Source organism: Fusarium redolens (genome assembly GCF_020744475.1).
Source record: "Fusarium redolens strain MPI-CAGE-AT-0023 chromosome Unknown BKA55scaffold_25, whole genome shotgun sequence".
NCBI classification, from domain to species: domain Eukaryota; kingdom Fungi; phylum Ascomycota; class Sordariomycetes; order Hypocreales; family Nectriaceae; genus Fusarium; species Fusarium redolens.
In genome coordinates this window covers 322358-338280 of record NW_025763688.1, presented here as the reverse complement: position 1 = coordinate 338280, position 15923 = coordinate 322358, and the positions used below count along the sequence as shown (strand labels likewise).

The 15923-nt window shown below is 49.0% G+C and overlaps 5 protein-coding genes across 5 annotated transcripts; 3 read left to right on the top strand and 2 right to left on the bottom strand.

Annotated features, from left to right (window-relative positions):
- Window positions 1–1371: 1371 nt before the first annotated feature.
- Window positions 1372–2704, top strand: BKA55DRAFT_545793 (uncharacterized protein; the record flags this gene model as incomplete). The annotated part of the gene is made up of 6 exons (XM_046190847.1): window positions 1372–1530; window positions 1581–1617; window positions 1665–1741; window positions 1795–2186; window positions 2243–2316; window positions 2367–2704. The coding sequence occupies 6 exons, from the start codon at window positions 1372–1374 to the stop codon at window positions 2702–2704; spliced, it is 1077 nt and encodes a 358-aa protein (XP_046042607.1).
- A 1092-nt stretch (window positions 2705–3796) lies between these two features.
- Window positions 3797–6004, top strand: BKA55DRAFT_584257 (Tannase/feruloyl esterase). The gene is made up of 3 exons (XM_046194296.1): window positions 3797–4403; window positions 4462–4597; window positions 4658–6004. The coding sequence occupies exons 1-3, from the start codon at window positions 4043–4045 to the stop codon at window positions 5757–5759; spliced, it is 1599 nt and encodes a 532-aa protein (XP_046042606.1). The 5' UTR covers window positions 3797–4042; the 3' UTR covers window positions 5760–6004.
- A 1926-nt stretch (window positions 6005–7930) lies between these two features.
- BKA55DRAFT_599207 (bacterial alpha-L-rhamnosidase-domain-containing protein) lies at window positions 7931–11653 on the bottom strand (the record flags this gene model as incomplete). Its single annotated transcript, XM_046196366.1, has 2 exons — window positions 7931–8458; window positions 9104–11653. 2 exons carry the CDS (start codon window positions 11651–11653, stop codon window positions 7931–7933), a joined length of 3078 nt encoding a protein of 1025 aa, XP_046042605.1.
- A 406-nt stretch (window positions 11654–12059) lies between these two features.
- BKA55DRAFT_545790 (uncharacterized protein) lies at window positions 12060–13773 on the top strand (the record flags this gene model as incomplete). Its single annotated transcript, XM_046190846.1, has 3 exons — window positions 12060–12453; window positions 12508–12871; window positions 12936–13773. The coding sequence occupies 3 exons, from the start codon at window positions 12060–12062 to the stop codon at window positions 13771–13773; spliced, it is 1596 nt and encodes a 531-aa protein (XP_046042604.1).
- A 254-nt stretch (window positions 13774–14027) lies between these two features.
- BKA55DRAFT_545789 (uncharacterized protein) lies at window positions 14028–15851 on the bottom strand (the record flags this gene model as incomplete). The annotated part of the gene is made up of 4 exons (XM_046190845.1): window positions 14028–14063; window positions 14120–14684; window positions 14753–15574; window positions 15634–15851. 4 exons carry the CDS (start codon window positions 15849–15851, stop codon window positions 14028–14030), a joined length of 1641 nt encoding a protein of 546 aa, XP_046042603.1.
- Between the last annotated feature and the right edge of the window lie 72 nt (window positions 15852–15923).

Sequence of the window (15923 nt, the reverse complement as noted above, 5' to 3'; positions counted from 1 at the left end):
TGGTCCTCGTATCAAGCCGTTAGCGGAGCGGGCGGAAAGTATCAAAAAGCCGGGGGTAGACAAAGGGGGCGGCGCAGTCCAAGGTCGTATGATCATAACGGTGCAAGATCTTGCCTTCAAGGAGGAAAAGAAAGACAATACTAACTCTCATTGGTTACCAAGCATCTGGATTAAACTATCTATCTATTAATTAATAGCTGGTTGGCCCCAGCGAATTTCAGTGCTGAATACGTGCTTAGGTGCTTAGAAATTCGTCGGTGGCACTTCAAGTTCCCATTTTGCCAACGCTAACAGATATGGGTGTTCTGTGCCCCTTGCATTTCCCCTACTTTCGGAAGCTGAAGCCGTTGATTGTCAACGCGGAAACGTTTGGCCCGTCCTTCCGTCCCGTCCCCAGCCCTTGAGCGCTGCCTATGCCATATGAGGAATATCGGCAACAAGGCCGGTTTAAGAAGGTCTACATGCCTGCCTAGAATGACCTCTAACCCCAGCCATGCTCTATGACTTTAAACTGTTAAAAGCCTTATTGGCTCGCTTGGGTATACCTGTCAGATTTGCTTTTTATCCAGGTGATTGGCGCTACAATTTTTCCGATAAAGTGCCAAGCAACGTGCAGCCGATTACCGGCAAACGAGTTTCAGAAGGGGAGTGGGCGAACTAACACGAATAGGCTTGGTAACGGCCGAGAATCAAGAGCCCAGACAGCTTAAACCCCCGTCTTTTAGGTAAAAAGTAAAAATATCACTCAAGGTTTAATGACCGACATTGTAAAGGATAGCTTGGTAGGCTTTCTCGGCTCTCTGGCCACTAGAAGTAGATTTAAACGCCTTAAAACCGAGGTGGAAACACGAATGATATTGTAAAGACTCTGTGGTTAAAAGCTAAATCTACTGGTGGCCGTGGCTTTTACGCAATGCAAGGACTTGTATCTCTTGTGAAAATATGTGAATTCAAGTCAGCAACAACTTAATCACCACCAGTCTTGCTTAAATAGATGCATTGAGCATAATTGCATAGGAACTTTCTTTTTTCTAGCCGTGCCGCAGTGCATGCAACCCTAAAAATACTTGTGTGTAAGCCCCTGTAAATTAACAAGTCACAGATTGATTGTGTCGTCCGAACTGCGGCCAGGATGTGAATCCAGTGCCTGTCGTGTGTGGCAACACCTGGTCAACCGTAACAAAGTTCTCATCGGCCTTTTTAAGGTTAAATGCCAAATGGGCTGTTCGTATGCAATGTGCTGCTGCAGGCAGTGCACACATGCATTATATGTTTTGAATAAAGACGCACCAGTCCCTCAGTGTTTTCCCGCCTCTTTCCTCGAGCTGTTGTTAAAGCTTTATTCGTAGCTGCAGTTTCCATCAGACGCCCATGTCGGAGTACTACCAAGGGCCTAACAATTCGGCCAAGCTCAAAGTCGTGACGCTTACGTTACTGGCTAGTGCTACTATTTTAGTTGTATGGAGAATATCCTGGCGTTTCTCAAAAAGGGTCATTGGACTGCCAGATTACCTGTTAATGCTTGGTCTAGTAAGTTTCGCGCAACTCAACCTTATCTCTCATATATACTAATTATTCAGTCCCTGAGTATATGTCTTTCTGGCTTTAACCTAGACCGTAAGTGTCGCGAGCTTGTTGACGAATCTCATCTAACAAAGTGTTAGCATACTTCCGATGGGGCTATGGTTATCACAAAGATGATCTGCCACCAGATATTCAGAAAGCTTTAACGCCTAAAATTGTAGATCTCTCCCCACCTTCCTGTTACTTCTATCCCGCCACTAATAATCGCAGTGCTTCTGGCTCAACCAAGTCTTTTTCAAGGCGACAGCTGGCGTGATCAAGCTTTCTATTTGTACTATCTACATGAACATCTTCAACAAACCTGTCCTTCTGAGCACAAAAGTTGCGCGGTACGCCAACTTTGCCCTCATGGGTGTCATTATTGCCTATTACACTGGCGGCACTCTAGTATCGACTTTCCAATGCAACCCTATTCGCAAAGCCTGGCAAGGTGATCTCGACGGGACATGCATTGACAACACCAAATTCCGTGTAGCAAACGCCTATATCAATTCTTTTACATCGGTCTTGCTCGTTTTGATACCCTTTCCGGCTCTTCTGTCAGCAGGGCATCGGAGTAAGGAAATATGGCAGTTTCTCTTTCTCATTGCCTTGGGTCTAGCGTACGTTGATACAGCAATTCATTGAAGGCTTTTGTATTAATGAGCTGACGAGTTAGACATACGGCTTGTGCTGTGGTTCGCGTTGTGATGATCTACGTGCCTAACGAAGGAGCTGCCACTGATCCTCACTGTATGTATTCCCTTTTTGCAATACTATCTCGCCTATTCTAATTATGTCAGGGTACAATACCACGCCCAATACCCTCGCCATGGCTGAAATATTCACTGCCGTCATTGTGTCCACTATCATGACAATGCGCCCTTGTTTCCAGGTCGTTTTTAGTGGGATAGCGACGACTGTAACGAGTGCCTCACACACACGAAGAACTAGAATGGACAACTCGGGTGTTCTGGCATCAACCACTAGCCAAAAACGAAGGGTCGATCGTCAAGGCTTTAGCAAGATTGGGCCAACCAAGACTGAGGTGCTAAATATCGAGTTGCAGAGCAGAGACCGCAGCACTGAAGAGCTATTTGCGCCTGGTCAGCATTCCAGCAGAAAGCTTGAAGATGCATAGGATAGACCTGGTCATGCAGAGTCGTCTCGTTAAAATTTATCAGGGATAAATAATACCTTAAATCTCAGCCTGATTTATGGCATTTGTATTAGGAACGGCGTTTGTGATGTAACTGTAAAGCTTAAGTAGGACGACGATGGCAGTTGGGCAAAGGACAAACAATCATGCCATTTGTAAATCGCCACATGCATCTGTAAAAGCCATAATGCTCGGACTGCTGTGTAAACACGCCCCAAAGGCTTGGGCCGTGGTCTGGTGTATGTTGCGAACATGTATTGCAATTAATCTATATCTTTAGTTTGTAATGAGGTGCAGATACAACCATGTAGATGATTCCTGGCCATAAGGTTAAACTTTAGGCTGCTAACACAGTTAATGAGGAGAGGTGCAGATACAAAGTCGTTCTTTATCACTTGTTGACCCAAATTGCCGTAATCATGGGGTAGATAGGTAAATGGAGCATACCATGTAGTCTAGTAGGAATTTACCTTGCTATCTCTTCGCTATAACCATGTTCACAACCCTGACATGTTGTCAAGTTTGGTATCCACACGGGCGTGATAATGCCGCCTTGGCTTCTTTTTAGGCAATGTGATCCCACCAATAGTCTTTTGTTAAACTCTAAAAACCCCTATAAATGCATCCTTCGCTGCAATTATTTGAGGTTTTTATTTTCAACGTTGCCAAGATGAACTATGTTTCTCCATCATCGCCAGTTCCGATTGCTCATTATCTTGGTTACAGATCTAAGCAGCGGGCCGAAGATCTTTGTAGAGCGCCAAGCTAAATCCCACATCCCGTCGGATTAACTAGAATAAAGCCCGAGAATTGTGGGGGCTGAAAGTTTCGAATCTCACGGCTTCGAGCCTTCAGAATCGATCCTAGAAAACCACTAGCGAAAAAGTAATTAACACATCGTTCATGGCTTGTATATCTCTTTGCATTTTGTTGCGATCCCCGCTGTTGGTTCTAGAGCGCCGGAAATAAGCTTCCTTGGTGCTTACATACCATCACGCAGTCGTCCTATGGCCCGTTGTGCCTGATTAATTTCCCTGTCAGCATTCTCTATCTTCCGTCTCCGCCCCAATCTCGGGGAACTTGGACTACAGCGTCTGTGCCGCGCCCCTGCACCTCGCCTACGTATAGGAACGCTCTGCCAAGACCCATCCTAGTCATCCATCAGTTTTATCAGTTGTACAAGGATTAGTCACTGAGAGACATTTGTTCGTCATCCCATCTCATCTCACCCTCTTTTATCCCCATTCCTTTAACTAGAAGCTGAGGCGCAGTTCTTCAACACTGACGGACTGGATACTAGTGCAGCGAAGGAAAGGAATCATGTCTCTGCTACTACGTATCTGCTGGTGTCTTGTTGTACTCAGTTGCCTGGTAGCGAGTGCCGCTTGCCATGGTGACTACGGACACTTTCGCAACAGGTGTCTAGCCTTCAAGCCAACGACGTTCATCCGCAATTCGACCTTGACGCGACAGGAGTTTGTTTCTGCTGGTACAACGTTGCAGCTATCAGACAACGTCCCGACCTGCAACCGCGCCTCTCAGGCTGTCACAGTCGACCTCTGTCGCATTGCCCTCCAAATTCCCACCTCAAAGCGGTCCAGCATCAGCTTCGAGCTATGGTTGCCCAGTGATTGGAAGGGATCAAGATATCTGGCAACTGGTAATGGCGGAATTGATGGATGTGAGTAAATTCTCGATCAACACACAAGATAATGGTGAAGCTGAGACAAGACGTTTAGGCATCAAGTATGAGGATCTTGCTTATGGCACAACCAATGGTTTCGCCACCATGGGTACCAACAACGGCCACAATGGTACCACGGGTATCACCATGTTGAACAACCCTGACATTGTCAAGGACTTCTCGTACAGAGCGTGAGTACTATGGCCTTCCTCCTCGTTTCTCAATCGTGAACCATTAGCTGACCATCGAAGCCTGCACACTGGCACTCGCTCAGCCAAGAAGCTCATGAAAGCTTTCTACGGCAGATCGCCAGCGCACAATTACTATTTGGGTTGCTCGCTGGGCGGTCGCATGGGCATCAAGGCCGCAGAGGTATACCCTAAAGACTATGACGGTATTGTAGCTGGGTGCCCGGCGGTTGACTTTAACAATCTTCAAGGCCAAAGGGCTATGTTCTACCCGATTACAGGGTCTGCAGACTCTCCCAACTACATCCCCATTGACACCTGGAAAGGCCTGATTCATGACGAAGTTCTCCGACAGTGCGATAGGATTGATGGCGTTGAGGATGGAATTATCGAGGTCCCAGAAAAGTGTTTCTTTAACCCAAAGACCTTACAATGCAGCCCCAGACGTCCTAAGAACTGCTTGAACTCTGCCCAAGTCGCTCAGCTGCAAAAGATCTACGCTCCTTATACTTATCCTAACGGCAAGCTCATCTTCCCTCGCATGAACCCTGGCAATGAACTCCAGGCCGTATCCAAGCTCATCGCAGGCACTCCCTTCAGCTATTCTGAAGATTGGTTCCGATATGTCGTATATAACGACCCCAGCTGGGATGCCAGCACCTACAACACGAATAATGTCCGAGAGGCGGATAAGCTGAACCCATTCAACATCCGTACCTACCCTCAGGAACTCCCATCGTTCAAGAGACGCGGTGGAAAATTGCTCAGCTATCACGGTGGCCAGGATAACCAAATTACCCAGTTCAACACCCAGCGTTTCTGGAACCGTATGTACTCTACCGATAACGACCTGCAGGACTACTATCGCTATTTCCGCATGTCAGGCATGTTCCATTGCAACTCGGGTCCTGGCGCCTGGGCTGTTGGTCAGGGTGGTGGTGCCCCTGCTGCAGGTGTCCCCTTTGATCCCCAACATAATGTATTGGCGGCCATGGTAGCTTGGGTCGAGAAGGGACAAGCGCCTACAAGTTTGACGGGCACGAAGTTCATCAACGACACTGCCACCAACGGAATCGACTTTCAACGCAAACATTGCCTGTACCCTAAGACACAGACATATGTTGGCGGCAATCCCAGAAACACATATAGCTGGCAATGCCAATAAGATGTCTATCATTATTACTACTAATAGTTCCTTCCTTATTTATCTTTACTTTTAATTTTAAATAAGCTTTGTCCAAGGGGTCTATAACTAAGGTACTAAGGTGCGAAGAAGTTGCAGATACCAAATAAAACACAGCGCCCGAGTACTATGTCAAGAGGTTGATGCCTTGTAAGGAGGAGATTGAAGACAATCTTGAGCTTTTAGTGGATTGGGCTCTTAGCAGGCGCGGGGCTGCATTTACGTAGACTTATTGAAATGTTTATATAGTATAGGCCGAGGGATTACTAATGACTTTATATATAAAGCGGTCATAAAAGGGTATCATAGTTTTATGACATCCGTCCCACAACGATATTAATCTGATCTCAGCTTAACCTTATAATCTGCTTTAGCAGGTATTTCAGTAGATTTTAACGTAAGACTTATAAGTAAACTAGGATCCCTGTTGCTAACTATTCTAAGTTTTATGCTCATTTCTGACACCCGCTCTAACTCCCCATACCAAAGACCTGGCCATTGAGCCGTTTAAGTATGAAACCTACATCTTAAATTAACGGGGTATCCCCGTATCTGCACCTCGTCTAAGTAAATTGGTTCTCTACTGAAGTATCTAGTTTATAGTAAGGAGATGCGGTGTAAGCTTCGTTGCCACCGGCGTAGATTAGGAGAAAGCAAGTACTTCTGTATCAAGGGAATACGGAGATCTCGTTACTTCTTTCCCAAAGTTACTAATGTCGGGAAACTGAGAGATTCAACCGCTGCGGGAGCCTTCTCCCCTAGTGAGCGAAACACCTCATCCAAGGCTTCCCATTTCTGATAGCGACGCTGACCGCCTTCGTCATATGCGGAAACCTCCAAGTCCTTCGCTCGTGACCGCACGACCCAGCCCTCCCGGGAATCTGCCACCGCGATTGTTTCATCTACCCATGTATACTGAGACCAAGGCTCTTCTCTATAGGCAAAAGCTGTCCACCGTCGCGCGAAACCGACGCAGACATCACGCTGCCTTTGGAGAGGTAAGCGCTCCATGAACGTCATAAATTGGTAGACGAGTTCGATGAAATGGTGGCCAAGGACGTTGGAGAAGAAGGAACCGTGGAAGGGGTTGCGCAATGAAAGAATATAACGGTATTGCTTCTTACCACTCTGCCATAGCTTTTGTGATAGAATGTGGCAAGGTACTGTTTGCGTCTCATGTTAGCCTTGCTGAAACTGATGGGCTAAATGGGAGATCATCTTACAGGAGAACATGACATCGCCACATAATGTGCACAGCCTGGTCCAGAACAAGTTCTGGTCCATGTTTCTAGATATTTCATATACCTCTAATACTCTCTGGGCGTTCTCTGCTCCAAGTGCATTTTCCACATGTTGGTAAAAGACCTCAGGTCGCACATCTAAGAGGTTGTACGCAAACAGATAGCCCTATGCTCTGTCAGAATCATAGTAAATAGAAGACACTCGATCTACTGACCTCAAAGACTGCATCACCCGTGATGATAGCATCTATCCAAGGGCAATTGGATATTATCTGGGCATGATTGAGGTAATTGGGAATAATTGGAAAGAAGCTTTTGTCGGCCAGTGGCGAAAATGCTGCCTTGTTGATAGACGAGGCTGCCTCGACAATCTTGGCAGTTGGCACAGCTCTTAGCTTCTCAAGGCGCTGGGGATCATCCAGGCCAATTCCACAGAAGCCAAGGAGTGCCTGGTATTCTTCTTCTTTGTTCGCAAGGGGTTTGGGACTGATTGCAGATGCAGTACCGGATTGTAGAATCGCTCGATCGAAGAGGGGGACGTTGGAGCTCAGGTGGAAGGCAAGTGAGGAACTGCCAGCGCTTTCGCCGAAGGCAGTGATCCTGTTAATGTCACCGCCAAAGCCCGATATGAACTTTTGGACCCATTGGAAGGCCAGACGTTGGTCGTATAGTGCAAAGTTGCAAGGGTCTTGGTTGAGTTTCACGGCTTCGTCGACGAGGTCCTAAAGATTGTTAGAGCGGGTTCCGGTATGTGTCATATATAGGCGTTTACTTGCCTGGCAGGCTAGGAATCCCAGGAAATGAAGTCGATAGCTTGACCCAGTCAGTAATCAGTGATCATGTAGGAGAAGGAGGAATTTGTTTACTGAATGCTAACTACGATGATAGGTCTCGAGTCCTCGCATGCTTGTGTCACCATTCTTGTCGTATCTGTAAAGCTAATGTTAGATCGACATGGCTTGTGGAGCTGGACGAGACAGGAGTTGGGTTACCATTAGGGCCACCGTAATGCGCGCCAACCGTAAAGCCTCCGCCATGGACATATACCATGACGGGTACTTTTTGGGTACTCCCAGACTTCAAAACCGACTCTGGTGCCGTGATAGTGAGGTTGAGGCAAGAAAGCTCGTCGTAATGTCGCTTTTCGTCCCCTGGGAGTGGACCGCCAAATGGCTCCATGCCCTGTTCGTTTTGAGGACAGGCATGGCCGTATTCTGTGAATGTTCGCTGTTTTGGTGGTAGCTCGTTGATTAATATGGCGTGTCGGAAACGTGCAGGAACATGGCCATATGGGATGCTACGAAACTGAACAACATGCTCGTTTCGCTTTCTTCCAATAATTGGGCCTAGTTGAGGGTGCTCAAACTCCTGAGGATGGAAACCGTTGACGATCATCATGTTAAAGCCGTTATTTGGATATAAACTGCTGACTGCTTGCGCCTAAACATGTACAGGCAACATCTACTCTTATAAATATCCAACGGCCACAGACGGAGTTCGGATACCTAAATTGCGGGCAGTGCAGCTCCACTCTGGCCGATCCATGTCCATCGGGGGCGCTAGGGGGGTCCTTTTTGACTTTTCTAGTTCCCCACCAGAGGGCTACCTTACCGAGGTGAAGCACATCAAGATACGAGTATGGTAACTCCCCAAGTACCCGCATTGTACTGTATCTATTTAGCGTGTCTTATTAATGTTGTGACGACGAGCAAGAAGGTTAGAAAGATTTAACCTCACATGTGTAAACTCAAAACGACCAGGATCGTGTTCAATCACCCTCTGCACCTTGGTCTGATTGAAGACTGGATACAAATTGAACCTCAACAGTAAATTTGAAACATGAGGCGACACGCTAGGGGGACGAGACAAGACCAATATTGACGAGCAAAACAACCTATTTACAGCCAATCCTAGTCCCCCTCATCTCCAATCTCCAGCTCAGTCCTCAATTAGGATGTACCCCTTCATGGATAACACCTAAGGTTCATCATCATCATCATGCGGAACAAACGGAGGATAGATAGGCAGCGGCGGCCATTCAGGCCGAGTATAGGCACGAGAGAAGACATGTCTTCCAGACCCCACGAACTCCGGCTCTCCGCCAGGCAGTATAACCTCTGCTTCTGTATTTCCAGGAATCTTGACCGACAGATGCATTTCATCGTCTTTCAGTTCCCAACTAATGTCTACTTCGCCGTAAGGGCTTAGGAATCGAGCGTGACAAGATTCGATTGTCGCTCCTGGCACTGGAGAGATCCTTATTTTCTTCCAACCAGGCTCCAGCGGTTGGATACCGGCAATCGTGGTATGCATCCAGTTTGCTACAGCGCCCAATGCATAGTGATTGAAGCTTGTCATGTCGGATGAGTTTAGTGTACCGTCTGGAAGCATGCTATCCCATCTTTCCCAGATGGTCGTAGAGCCCATAGTGACTGGGTAGAGCCACGATGGCGGCTTTCTGTGCATAAGCATTCTATAAAATAGTTGGTGTTGGTTGATCTTGTTGAGTGCATGTCCCAGAATGGGTGTCCCTACGAAGCCCGTGGCAATCTTGAAGCGCGCGTTACGTCTAATCAGATGGACCAGACGCGCCGCCGCTGTATCTTGCTGACTGGAAGTGGGAAAGAGGGAGAAGTGAATGGCTAGTGCCAGGGCTGTCTGGGTGTCTGACACGACTCTTCCTTCGTCAGTGATATATATCTGAGCAAAGCGCGCACGCAATTCGGCTGCTTGTTTTCCCCACAGCTCACCCTCTTTTTCACGACCCAAGATGCCAGAGATCTGTGTCATGATATCTGTCATACGGATGAGAAACGCATTCGAAACTAGAATCTCATCTGTCGGGCCATTACCCGGGTCATCAGCGGGTGCAGCAGGCTCAAGCCAGTCGCCAAGTTGGGAGTGATTGGGAGCCCACAGGAGGCCATCTTTGTCTCGTTTGATACCCTTTGTTAACCACTCGTCCATGTTATCATAGAGATCTGCAAGAAACGCCTTGTCGCCGGAGGATTGGTAAAGATCCCATGGTACACTGATGAGCGCATCCCCCCAGATAGCGGATGGGATATTTGGACGCCCTTTCCAGAGATTGGGAGAGAACAGCGGTGGGATACCCTTGCCATCTTCGCTCTGCTCAAAAGCCAGACCTCGAAGCCAGGTTTTGAGGATGCCTCCAGTATCATAGAGGTAAGCTGCAGTAGGAGCGAATGCCTGTAGATCCCCGGTCCATCCAAGACGCTCGTCTCTTTGAGGACAGTCTGTGGGAACCGAGACGAAATTTCCCCTCATGGACCAAACTACATTCTCGTGCAGTTTGTTCAACATGTCATCTGAACACTCAAACCACCCAGTTCGAGGCATATCTGTGTGGATGACGACGGCGCGGAAGTTGTTCAGGTCAACTTGATCAAAGTCGTAGCCTGTGATCTGGACGTAGCGAAACCCGTGAAACGTGAAACGAGGCTCATACACCAAAGGCTCGCCCGACAGAATGACTGTGTCGGTACACTTGGCGTCTCGAAGTGGCGCAGTGGCGCATTCTCCATTCTCCAAGACCTCAGCATGGATGAGACGAACAGTGTGGCCCTTTGGCCCAGCAAGTTCGCATCGTACCCAGCCAACCAGGTTTTGCCCAAAGTCAAGGATAGTGCTTCCTTGGGGACTCTTCAATTTCTTTTGCGCGTGGAGGGTTTGTATTCGCCGGACTGGTGGGCTGTCAGATGGTACTTTCAAGGTCGAGAGATTGAGTTGACCGAGGCGAACGGTCTGCCAGTCCTTGTCCAAGAATGACGGTTCGTTCCACCCTGGGCATTCCAACCTAGAATCGTACAATTCGCCATCGTAGATCTCAGCTTGGAGTAAGGGGCCATCGCTCGATTTCCAATCGCTGTCTGTTCCGATAATCTCTGTGCTTCCATCGTTGTATGTGATGAAGATTTGAGCAAACAATCCGACTGCAGAGCCCCAGATATTCCTCTGACCACCCGCAAAGCCCAACCTGCCGCAATACCACCCCTCAGCAACCTCCGCGGCGATGACATTCTCTCCTTTCTTCAGCTGTGCTAGGACATCAAAAGTCTGATATGGCAGTTGATGGTCGTAAGATGTCCACCCAGGTGCGAGCACATGGTCTCCAATCTTGGTCCCGTTGATGAAGCTCTCGTAGAGACCCTGTGCGGTGATGTACAAGCGAGCCTGTTGTGGCGTTTCCTTAACCTGAAAGCCTCTTCGAAAGCGCACTGGTTGAACTGGCTTGGATAAGTCCCGATCAATTGAGGGTTGAATCAAGGTACAGTGCCAGTCGGTGGTTTCGAGTAATCCAACCTCGATCTGCAGAGGAGCTGACCATGACGTCCATGCCGAATCCTGGGACTGCGCCCGAACTTTGAGGTTTACAAGCTCTCGTGATTTTAATGGTCGAGATGGCCATGGCACATAAAGTGACTGCGAGGATACGACAGAAAACATCTCGGTCCCGCCTAGCTGACCACGGTGCAGTGAGACCTCATATGCTTGTTGACGCCATTGCTCTTCCAACCCTTCGAATGACCACGAGATGCGGGGCTTCTCCTCGTTGACGACTGCAAACTCCCGGTAATGCTCAACTCGTAAGTTGGTAACCTCCATGAGAGCCATTACGTATGAATTTGTTGAAATTCCTGATTGAATAGCTGTTATGCGTCACTTGGCTTGGAGTGAAACAATTAACTCTTATGGTCTAGGGTAATAGGGAACTTGGCGGGGATATGCGCCGATGTTTTGCCATTCGCTCGTCGATAACCCGAGCAACGATCCTGGTAAACTCTAAATTACTCCTAGTCAGGTTAGGTGAAATACCTAGCTTCCGAGCTTGGGCGGGTCTGGATCCGTCGCTATTAAACATGAGCCCCTCAGCTTTCGTTGATTTGGTAGTTTGCCCCTTAGCCTCTGTTTAACCGGCTGACCAGTGTCTTACTGTTTGGCTAGATCAATCTATGCTATCAAGACCAGCTCATCAACTCAAGCGCTATCATCCCGCTGCCGATTAGGTTCTAGGCCGTCCATGCCTTCCCCACCCATTCGGTCATGGTGGTCCTCGTCGGTTGAATCTACACTGACATGGCCGAGCCTCCGCCCCTACCATCTCTTGGAGGCCCCTCTGACCTCGGTTATTGACACGGACGACGATTCCGAATCTGTAAGGCTGAATGCGGATCCCTACTATGCTTCAGTTCGTCTGCCAGTTCATCTTCCCCCTCCCCGTGGGGCACTCGATGATCGAACCGAAATGACGCAGCTTCTCGAACGGTTCATCAAGTACATTCACGCCAAGCAGCCCCTGGTCGACCCCGGACTTCTCTACAACCAGATCTCGGTAGCGGAGGAGGAAGGGCTTGGCTGGGATGCCCCCACATGTCTGCTGGTAACTACTGCAATCCCCAAGTGGCTCAGTGGCTGTAAGACGTCCAATTTTGGCTGACTTTCAAAATAGTTGATGGCCTGTGCTCTAGGGAGTATTTGCACGCCATATGACCACAGCATGCTGGAGGAGTACTCGAAGCCGTCAATAGACACGGAACAGTACCTGCGCAGCCGCGAGTACTTCGATGCCGGCCTCAAAAGGCTTGGTTTCATTATGGGCCATGCCAGCATCGTCGGTGCACAGTGTTTCTTCCTGACTGCTGGTTACTACATAACAACGTTCAGGCCACTCGCCTCATGGAGATGCTTGAACAACGCGAGTCTCATGTGCAAAGATGTATTGACCAAGACCCTAGGTGAGTCAACTATGATTCAGGCGGTTCTGGGGAACACGAATAAAAAGCCAGATAATGCACATCGTAAAGTCTTCTGGAGTTGTCTCAAGACAGAGAGGTTTGAGCCCATATCTTATCGGCCCCCCCTGCCGAGCCTCCCCTGCTGATGATCGATCGTACAGAGAAGTCGCCTCTGAACTGGGGCTTGAAATTGCAAACGCTCAGCTGATTCAGTATGAGAACATGTCATCGCTTCTGCCAGATCTAGAACCTTCATGGTCATCCTCTTCCGGCATAGGTGGTGGTTCTGATTCATCGGCTGCACAACACGAGCAGAGCTGGATGTACTACTTGACGGACATTTCACTTCGGAAGTTGGAAATCCGAATCGAATCATTTTTCGCCACTCAACAGGCAGAGCAACACCAACCAGTCAACGAGGGTCGCGAGTCATTCTACCGGGACATTCTTAACACCCTGGCGGATTTAGATAATCAGATCATGGTACATTTCGCTAATCTCCCGGCTTCCATTACTATTGAGACGGACGAGTCCGGCCATTCCCCCGATGACCTGCGAGAATATTTAAGGCTCCGAATGATCATCATTCGCCACACACTGAGTAGGCCTGCCCTCCACTTCATTCTTCATGGAGACCTCGACGGACTATCCATGTCACTACGAGCCCAGGCGACCGAGCTTGCAAATAGAGCTCTCCAGATCGACAGATACCTTGTAACCCATGGACTAACTACACATCGCCATCCCGGAACCTGGCTTGGTATTCGCTACTGTACATGTGCGGCTTTGGAGATGATAGCCACAGCAAAGAGTGGTATACCGGGTCTAGACTGCCTTCCGGTCTGGGAACCCGGCATGCAGAAATTCAAGACTGCACTTGCGTATTGGGGTGCTGAGAGTGCAGATGCCAGGATGTATCTTGAGTGGATTGTGCGCTTGGAATCACCACCGTCTGAAACTGGATATGAGACTGGCGATTCAACCATGAATGTTGGTTGAAGACGCAACAAAAATCCGATCATTGCATATCAAATTGGCTGAGCAAATATCCGCACCGCCATGTGTTTGTCCCTTCGTCGTGTGATAGTAGCATTCTCGTGTGACCAGCAACCAAGTAACGCCATTCTGCGGGCAGCTTCAGTGAGTGGCAACGGGCAAAATCCACCCCTCCACAGGCTGCTTTTGTTTTGGCATAGTATACTGCCAAAAATGTCAGGCAACCTACGTACGAGAATCGGTACGAGAACTCTGCTTCAAGATTGTGGCATGCTGGATTGCTGGATGCGGTACTACGGCTCGATATAGACTCTCTACCTTGCCACTTGTTGAGATGCGAGGCCATTACCTCAGCTGTCAGCGAGAGGCACTCATCCGCAAGGCTTGCTATCTCTGTCAAGATGTGTTGGGGTGACTGGACAGGCGGGGGATTGGCGCCAGAGTCCAACTTCTGTAGTAGGGGGGGCGAAAGGTGCAGGTTCAAGCACAAATAAACGCGCAGTAAGCGTGCCGTGAGCTCCTTTTTCTGCACGCTTACATCTTTCAGAATCGTCACGCCGAATGTCTGGCTAAGTCCAGGCGAGCTTGAAACTTGCCCCCAGATGATGTTGCTTGGGTCTGTTAGTTGGTTCAGACGCGATCGCAAGTCTGTTGCTTGGCCAAGCAACGAATACAGATCAAGCCAGTTGGAGATTGTAGATATGGAAGTCAGTAGTCGGTTGATATCTTTTCGAATTGAGTGCAACTGCTGTAGATTGTCTGTGAGCTCGAAAGATGGGTCTCCGGCCGAATCTTCGGTGTGAAGCAGGCTCATAGCAGCAGGGAGATTGGGTTTCGAGTATAGTGAAAAAGTTTCGTTAGTGGGGTCTTTTCGGCCATCGTGTGGAGAAAGCTCCAACTCAATATTCAAACGTCTGTCACAGGTAGGTCAGTATCATGGCCGTGCATCGTGATGCAGTAGGTAAAGGAATTGGGGACCTACTCGAGCAGATCGGTACAGAGAAGATGAATGAACCGTGCCAGATGTCCCTCATTATCCGGCAAGCTTGAAAATGTCCTATCCCTCATACTCTCAATAGAACGATAAAACATGTTGCGAGCCCTGCGTGGTGCACAGTTCAGCAGATGCCAGAACCCAGCCAGGCACAGACATTGGGCGGCGAGCAGACCCGCAGGCTCGTCAAGGGCCCAGCCAAGTCTCCGCTTTGCCATGGTCCAATACTGATACGCAAGGCGGCGCGAGGTAGGCATGCCTGAGCCTGAGCCTGAGGCAACAGATACTGGACTCATGGACGTGGTTTGAGGCGTCAAGGCATCGTGGGTAGAGCAGTCGCACAAGGATGCGATAGCACAAACCAACAAGACGAGACATGCTTCGGCACTCCAATCTCCGTCTCTCTCTGCTACATCGCGGACGCAGCGAGCAAGCCAAGGTCTGCTGATAATGGGATACCGAGCCAGGAACTGAGTCTCGAAGCGTTTCTGCAGAGCTCGGAGTCTGGCAGAAGACGTATCGGCACTAGCCTTGGAGTGGGTGGACCTGTCAGGCTCGAACGCGTCCGTGGCGTTGATGGGGGATTGGGCTGAGCTCGGAAGCTGAGCTTGTAAAACATCCCACTGTAGAATGTCCTCAGCACTCGACATGGGTGCGAAGCATCCCTGGCCTCTATGGGTATGAGGCCAAGTGCCGTGTTCGCTGCCCGGCAGCGTAACCGAGGTATGGTTGAGCCTGATTGATGCATCGAGAATTTCATTTTTGACCTTTGATATAGCACTAAGTATCTGATTGCCCCAATCGTCCAATCTAGACGACCAGCAATAGTTAGCTAGTCTTCGGTAATGCCAAGACGAGGTTCCACCCACGGGCTCATCTGGCTATTCTGGCCGCGTATGCAAGATTGGCGACGGTGCTGGCACCAGGTGCAGGTGGGAAAGCCGACGCAGCGAGTCTTCCTCAGCCTGCAAGCCTCACACGCAAGTCCCGTACGGGAACTACTACCAGGCGGTGGTGGGAGCTCATCACCAGAGGAGACCCTGCTATTTCTTGACTTAGCACGCTTTGGGGCTGGTTCATCTGCCATTGTCAAGTACCGCTCGGTGGAACATGTAGCGAAACAAGTTTGGATGATATGATGCAAAGAAAAAGAAGGGGG

Excerpts from the sequence above, each read along its gene's own strand:
- BKA55DRAFT_584257 (XM_046194296.1), top strand. The coding sequence starts at position 4,043 with ATGTCTCTGCTACTACGTATCTGCTGGTGTCTTGTTGTACTCAGTTGC. Across the intron at positions 4,404-4,461 it reads TAATGGCGGAATTGATGGAT|GCATCAAGTATGAGGATCTT; the intron begins GTGAGTAAATTC and ends CAAGACGTTTAG. Across the intron at positions 4,598-4,657 it reads AAGGACTTCTCGTACAGAGC|CCTGCACACTGGCACTCGCT; the intron begins GTGAGTACTATG and ends TGACCATCGAAG.